The 8,119-nt window shown below is 39.4% G+C and overlaps 2 protein-coding genes across 2 annotated transcripts; one reads left to right on the top strand and one right to left on the bottom strand.

The window, feature by feature from the left end:
• Positions 1-346: 346 nt before the first annotated feature.
• On the top strand, positions 347-3,729 carry c1galt1c1 (C1GALT1-specific chaperone 1). Its single transcript, XM_080773738.1, has 2 exons — positions 347-508; positions 976-3,729. The coding sequence occupies exon 2, from the start codon at positions 1,005-1,007 to the stop codon at positions 1,962-1,964; it is 960 nt and encodes a 319-aa protein (XP_080629864.1). The 5' UTR covers positions 347-508; positions 976-1,004; the 3' UTR covers positions 1,965-3,729.
• Positions 3,730-4,240: 511 nt separating this feature from the next.
• Positions 4,241-8,088, bottom strand: mcts1 (MCTS1 re-initiation and release factor). The gene is made up of 6 exons (XM_080773718.1): positions 7,894-8,088; positions 6,818-6,970; positions 6,623-6,720; positions 4,858-4,991; positions 4,574-4,641; positions 4,241-4,483 (listed from the first exon to the last, which is right to left on the bottom strand). The coding sequence occupies exons 1-6, from the start codon at positions 7,902-7,904 to the stop codon at positions 4,402-4,404; spliced, it is 546 nt and encodes a 181-aa protein (XP_080629844.1). The 5' UTR covers positions 7,905-8,088; the 3' UTR covers positions 4,241-4,401.
• Between the last annotated feature and the right edge of the window lie 31 nt (positions 8,089-8,119).

Genomic DNA, 8,119 nt, shown 5'->3' with positions numbered 1-8,119 from the left:
TGAAACTGGCCCCTGAAAAAAGGTAACAGTCCCCCCCTTATATCAATCAATCAATCAAACCGGCATGAATAGAACATAAATCCGCCTCTAAAGATAACACTGGCCAGAGCCATTGAAATACAACAGAGTTTATATGACAACTCCTTTCACTTCATTATATGGGGCCAGTCCCAATGGCGGTTCTTCTACATTTTAGATCGTTTTTTAGTAATAGCCTACAACATAAATATTACAGAGACTTTAGTTGTCACAATGCAGCCAGACACTCTTGGCCCTCGGGGCAAATATCTGATAGTCACGTGACGTGGCACTTGGAAGCAGGAAGTATCTTGTGTTTACATATGATGGCGGCTGTCAGCTAGGCTACTTAGCTTCAATTTACACTTTGGAATCTAACCGGACTGGAAAAGTTAGATGAACCTGGTCGTGGCCTCCTGGGCAGTCAGTGGGCACCTCAAAAGAAAGACACGTTGGCTGTGGGAATAGGACTGACGTTGCTGAAATATAGGTACGGTCTTTCGACTTTGATTATTTGCTTACATTCGTTGACTTCGTGTACGTCTTTGACTCTTTACCATAGGTCTTTACCAGCTAGATTAAATAAACATCCTGGTGTCACGTTAAATATCCGGATGTGTGTATAGTGGCTTATTATTTCGTCGTTTGCAACGTTAGATCAAAAAGACTACATTCACTGTAGTCTTTTGATCTAACGTTGCAAATGACGAAATAATTAATTGTGTTATTGTTGTGGCGTTGTTAAGGTGCGTACTCGCTGAACCAAAGTATACTGCCTTGTCTTTTGGTTAAGTTGTTACGTTCCTGGTACAGATACCAGTAAAATGACCGATACTGGTCATTTAATCTGTTACAATTTACTTCGGTTTTATATGACTACTATATCTCAGAATTTTCAGCATCAATCATTCTGAATCAAAAACATTTAAACGTGTATTCTTTTTTATTTTATTTCAGTTTCAGAGTTTCAGTGACGGCTGCCAAACATGTTGGCAGACGGGAGCTCCTTTATGAAGGGACTGCTGATGGGCGGTCTGTTCTGCTTGGTGCTGTCGCTGCTGGGCAGCTTCAGCAGCTTCAGTGCCCAGCCCAGTGGTCCAGAGGACCACCACCATCACCACGTGAAGGCCCTCAGCAAAGATGAACTCAAGCGCCTTACTGAGTCTCAGATGGAACAGCTAAAAGAGCAAGTACGAGTCTACTGTATCATCATGGTAGAGCCCAAGGTTCTGGTGTATTGGGCAACTGCCAAGGACACCTGGAGCAAACATTGTGACCAGGCAGTGTTCTACACATCAGAGTCATCCAAGGCCCTCGATGCAATAGATCTTGAAGAACGTGATGAGTGGCCTAGGTTACGTAAAGCCCTGAAGCATGCCTACGACAACGCTGGTGACCTGCGCTGGTTCTTTGTGGCACGGCCCACCACGTTTGCCATTATTGAGAATCTCAAGTACCTGGTGCTGGCTAAGGACTCCAGCGAACCATTCTATATTGGCAATGCTATGAAGTCCGGAGAGCTTGAATATGTTCAATATGAAAGTGGAATTGTTTTGAGCTACGAAGCTCTGAAAAGGCTAATGCGGGTGTTCCAGGACGAGGACAAGTGTCCAGAGCGAGGACGCGCCCTCTGGAAGCTGAGTGAGGAGAAGCAGCTGGCCGTATGCCTTAAATATACTGGAGTGTTTGCAGAAAATGGAGAGGATGTTGAAGGAAAGGGCCTATTCAACAGCAAGAGTGTAGGAAACCTTATATCTGACAGCTTGAACAATAACCCCAAAAACGTAGTGGAAGGCTGCTGCTCTGATTTGGCGATTACATTCAGTGGGATGTCACCCACACAGATGCAGGTCATGATGTTTGGCGTTTACAGACTTCGTCCTTATGGGCACAATTTCAAAGACTCTCTTGCATTCTACCCCCCAGAAAATTCAGACAATGACTAAAGTATTCCTGTGGCTTAACATGGAGGGCACTGTAGAGACTGCTTCTGTGCCAGCAAAATGTGACTAATGAAGGTTTTCATATTGTTTGTAAAAAAAAAAAAAAAAAAAGATGGTGGGTGGGTGGGATGCTATTTTTGTGTGTTTTGTACCTTTTGCACTTAGCACACTTATGCCACATTTTCTTGTGGCTGTGGGTACATTAAACTGAGTTTGCAAATAATGCAGTGGTTCCAATGAACTGCATTATTCGTTTGGGCACATTTTTGGGGAAAATTTCTAGATTAGGTCTGTACAGTTAAATCAAAAAAATATATATATACCTCAGTTTGGAGGTAGTGGTGTGCTGCTAATATATGTAGAAGAAAAACTGTATATATGATGATTATGATTCCATGAAAATCTTTCAAAATTGATTTACAATTTCAGAAATGCATGGCAGTCACCATGAAAATATTACTGACTAAATAGTATTGACTATTCTGAGTGATTCAGAGGTGTCATATTTAGTTTCTTTGGTTGTATTTCATCAAATGCTCTCTGGAAAAGTTATTTTCCTTTTCTATGAGTTGCCAATATCATCTGCATGTTACACACTGCGCTTGCCACTAAATGTTAAAAGGTTGTGGAAATGAGAATTTTACTGAGCTAAGGCATTGTTTTTTTTATATTATGGACCAGTGGTGGCAAGCTTTGGCAAACGTAAATGGTAGATAAATTACCTTTTGCATATTCATTTCTTAAAGGGAATATTACGAAAGCATCATGAATGTATGTTAGATTGACTGCCATATTACTACAATGTGATATTCTATCTAGATTACCAGTTGCAATTCTGACATTTTCATCTCAAACATTTATGCTCATGTATTGAATATTGTTTGAAATGGGATAAATGCCTCAAGACGTAACTCAAATTATTTTCTGAAAAAAGCTAAAAACCATTTGTGTATAAAAGCATGTTTATCAGGCAGGAACTAAGAACAGAATGCTGATGTTCCCAATGGCTGGGGCACATTTTCAGTGTAAAAGGACTAACCCGGAGAAAGGCACTGGAGCACATGGATCTTCTTTTAAATATTTAATCAGCAAACACGACCAAAGCTACTGCATTTTCAATCGCCGTCTATATAAACACATTTTCAGTGTTTCAGTGTTCAGCAGGTGTCAAATGTAACATTTATATCCTGACAGATTACTGTTGAATTAGGACCTGTGCTGCCTCTGAACTGCTGAGAACTTTGTGCTACAAGACAAGAGATACTTTCTCTCTTGTGAACTGTGTACAGTACTACTGTGAGAACACAACAGCCTGAGATAAAAAAATGATTTTGACACATTTAAATGACTCCAAATGATTGACTTGACCACATGAACCCAAGTGTCTCTATATACACTAGGCATGTAACGATTCACTCTACTCACGATACGTATCACGATATGAGGTTCACGATACGATTTTTCACGATATTAAAAACAAAACATTTTAAAGAAAAATTACCGTTTTATTTTATTTTATATAATTTATCTTCCCCCCCCTGAGATTTTTTATTTAACTACATTGCAAAAGAAGTAGCATTACTTATGACAGTGCAGGAACATAATTGCCTTCCTTGATGAGCATCAACGACCATCATCACCTGGGCACAGTCAAACACACACACAGCTCCCCTCTACAGTGCTCTATTACTGAAAGTGACTATCATTTCTCTCCAAATGCACTTGAATATGATGGAATATGACTAAAGCTCACATTTCACATCACAGTATCACATTACCCCCTTTTTTTTGAAAATCGATTTTATTTCAATGAATCGATTCATATCGTCGGTATTAATATCGATATATATCGTTACATGCCTAATATACACTGAAGTAGATAATGGCTGTTTTCAGCAAGAGATTTGGTGTACCTACACTCAAGGTTGACCAGGGACCCTGGTCAACCTAATAGTTAAAAACTAATGTTTTAGCCCATCTACAAGCTCAATCTATCATTGTGGTAAATTCTCCTTTGACATACCCAAAATACTGATACCAGGGTTAAAGTGGTTAATGCAGTGTATATGTATATAGACCAATACTGTCACTGGTTATATACTTATAAGACCCAATGGTATGATGTATATTACCCAAAAAGCATTTATTGATTTATATTCAATCAATTAAATCACAGGCATTGCAGCAACCTCTTGACAGACAGCTCAGTGTTCATATTGCACATTGCTCGTGTCAAGCAGTCACCTTTAGTACTGCCAAACACAAATTAAGAACGGAAATTAAAGCAAGATTTATTTTTATTTGTGCATCATGGTGATTGATTCAAAGCCTCCAGCAAGTTACACGGCTAAGTCCATTGGTGTAAACAATTGACTGGCAGTTCATGCCTCGCTGTCAAGAGCTCCACGCTTTCCAGGGGTGTGTGTGGGTGGTGTCGGCATCACTTATACGTCTTCATGTGCCACAGTCCATCATTAAGATAGTGAACATTCTCGATTCCGATTCCCTTGTTGACTTTCTCTCTATATAAAAACAAATTTGTATTATTCATGCACACATCAACTTCAAAAGTATTTTGCAGTTTACTAAAACAATTGACTTTGTTGACTTACATGCTTTCTGCAGACAGCTTCATAACACCAACACAAAGTGCATGCTGTTTTCCCTCCGCCATTATGGCCTGTAGTCTGTCATTAAAGATAATATCTGACAAGTTGTGAACATTATATCAGACAGACAATAGATAGAGGCCAATCATATATTTATCTTACAATTTATATTTTTAGCAGGACAAGTGTATTTAATAACAATGCAATGGCTAAGAAATTATGGCACATTTTAAAAACCTAATTATATTCCTATGGTATCTTTCAACATTGTCACAAACAAAGGATACAACTACAGTCTCTGTGGCAGCTGGGTAGAGTTTAGCCCCTGGTGACGTGAGTCCAGGGCACATGATATTGGCTCCACTTAAGACAAATTTAATGGCCCCTTTGTCTACTTGCTGGTGTGGCAGTATGAAGGGATCTGGAACATACAAATGAATGAGAACTGAATTATCGTGCATTAATGTAATCATTAAACAATCATTCAGACAGATGTTACGCTTCAAAACCAAGGGCAATATTGAGTTATTGATGTAATATATAAACTAAAGTTTCATGGCCTTTGATGATGATACAGTCTTTGAGTATAGAATGACATAAGGTACACAGATAGACAAGGTCATTATTTAAGCTTATTTAAGTCAGTCCTGGACGTGGGGGTCATGTAGTCACTAAACGAATCACATTTTGTGTAATGTAAATGTTCACATTTTGTTCCATGTTTTAACAATCCACAAACATTTTCAATCATATCAACATGTTGACAAGAAAACAGAACTGATGGACTAGGCCTACACAGTAGTTTTACAGATTCTAGTAGTGTAAGGACAAGCACAAGTTTAACTGAATCAGGGTTAAATAGGGATAAATTATCACAATACTTGGGTGAATAGTGAATGTGAAATACATTGTAAAGTGCTTTGAGGAAAAGCACTATGTAAATGTAACATTTATAGTGTGAGCCCAGTTTAACTTGGTTGTGATTGGTCACAAGGCAAACAGGTCGGTGGCAGGCACACAGAGTTTTCTAATCAGGATCTCGTCTGTGGTCAGTAGGAACACACTGAGGACACTCATCCAATGTAATTTTGACAATGCATGCAGTAACGTATGAAAGCATCTTAAAAAAAAAAAAAAAAAAAGAATCACACCCATGTGAACAGAGTGGTGCAACTTTGTGTGCAACTCTGTGTGGGGGTCCCTGGAACGTCCAGACCCATAGAAACACGCCCAGGGTGCCGGCCCGGTTCCGGTGAGCTAGCCTGGCTAATAAGCCAGACCGAATCAGCCGTTGGCAAAAGAAAATTGCCAAAATCCATACACAGCATCTCCAGACTCAAATACCACATGACAGTGTGATTTGAGTCTGGCTTATTAGCCAGGCTACCGGTGAGCCGCCCCGCATCCGAAACGAACGAGAAATTACAGAGTTACCATGTGGGGGTCCCCGGAGGCCAGAATGCGCCTCTCAAACTGCAGACCTCTCAAAACAAACTGGTCAGGTTTACTTACTACTAGGCCTTATACCCACCCACCTGCTCATTATGCTAGGGCCGGATGGCTCAGGGCAGAGTAAAGCAACTTGCAATGGGCCTGGTCTTCAAGATACGCGAGAAAACAGGGTTACCCATTTACCTTTAAGACTTCAATAGAATAAAAGACACACAGGCACAACAACAGAAGAAGCCCCACTGATCTCACCGAACCAAGTTTTGGCACAAAAATGGGGTCAAATTCGTTCTACTGCTATGCCGCCAGAATGTTAGCCACCTGCCCCCCACCTCCCCAACTGTTAACTGTTTGTCTTTAAATGTCTTGATGAATTTAATACACAGGACCATAATGGAAACAAGTTATCTGGTTATCCTTTTAGCATTCTTTTGTATGAATCTGTGCCACTGTGCCTCTTTTTTCAAACCGTCTGTCAATTAAGGTATTGAATCAATAAAAATAAGAATAAAACAGAGCCAGTAAATAGACAAGACATGGTCAAACAAACCACTGCTTCAAGCCTCAACTAGCCATCAGCATTCAGCAACTATTAGATCTTACATTTATGCAGCAGTCTGAGAGTTGGGTAGAACGGTCCGTCCCTCTGTCTGAAGAAAAGCAGCTCTCCATTCACTGTCAGGATTTCAATGTGTTCATGGCTGCCGGAGAAAAAACAGAAATATATCACATAACATATACAAGATAATACAAGCAAAATAAATAAGTGTGTAAGAGAAATACAATTCCCAATTATACCATCTCACTATTTTGACAGGGTCCTTTTTTGGCATAATGTGGTTGAGCGATGCCTCAATGTCAGGAAACTGGTCCAACAGTTGGTTCTTGATTCCTTTGATAACAGATGTCTTCAGCTGAATACAGTTGGAAACATTTTCCTTCTCATCAAATCTGAAGAGAGACAAAGGAATGCACAGAGGCTGCTATAATTAATACCCATTTCTGTCAGAAAAAGTACACATAGCAGATTGCACATTGCATTAAATTAAAAGTATAGTACATTAGAAAAGTCTACACACAAATGACATGACAAATGACCACTGATGCAAGCAAATTGTGCTTGCATCAGTGCTGATGAAATTGACTGCAAAAGTATATTTCATGTTTAAACAATAAACACTGTCGTAACCTGACCTGTCAAAGTTCAACATATGAATATCCTAGATTCCAAGTCCATGCACATGATAGGGAAAACACTGAGTGTGGCAAAATGTCACCAACTGGACCACTCCGTTAGATTAATACCACAGTGGATATGATTTGACTGTTTGATTGATTTAATTATTTATTAACAGTTTGCGGAATTACAGTACATTTCAAGCACAACTCAATTAAAAACGAACCACTAACAAAAACTGTTGGTGGACGACACCATAAAGCATTGAGTCTCTCTGTTGATGACATTGCAGGTGACTGTGCATGACCATAAATAACCCATATTTAACCCATAAATATCACAGGTGTTTGTGAATAACACAAATAGTGTATTTTTAAAAAAGACTTAAATTACGATTTACTTTTTAATTTCTGGTCACGTTACAGCACACCACAGACTTGCAAGTTGTCACGCCTTTCTTTTAGAATAATAGCAAATGTCGGCTTCCTTTACCCCATCAGCATAAACACATGTCTGTATTAAAGCTTACATAAAAGCTTCTAGCAAAAGTGTACATGGCTATAAAATAATTCAATACAAGGTTTGAATGTTGATTTGTTGAATCTCTGTCCAGCTGAACGAAGAACGATGTCATGATACAGTTAGCTACCAAAGCTAATGCTAAGATAAGCGAGGGAGCCGTTTTAACGTTACGTACTTTTTAAACATCCTCGTTCGTCGTGTATAACGTCTTTAATTAATTCCTCCAAGGTTTGTCCAAACTTCTGACGTGACACTCACTGTGAGGAGAAAAACTATTTGTTCACAGAACATCTATCTAGTGCAAATCCACGCTTGTAGTTGAGGGCCACGTTAACGTCATTTTACGACAATGTCTCGCATTCCTACGGCATATCCGTCCAACGTGAACTACTTCCTTTGCA

Source organism: Protomyctophum bolini (assembly GCF_963924005.1).
Source record: "Protomyctophum bolini genome assembly, chromosome: 10".
Taxonomy (NCBI): Eukaryota; Metazoa; Chordata; class Actinopteri; order Myctophiformes; family Myctophidae; genus Protomyctophum; species Protomyctophum bolini.
The sequence above is the reverse complement of the archived record's forward strand: the minus strand, read 5'-3'. Positions and strand labels throughout refer to the sequence as shown.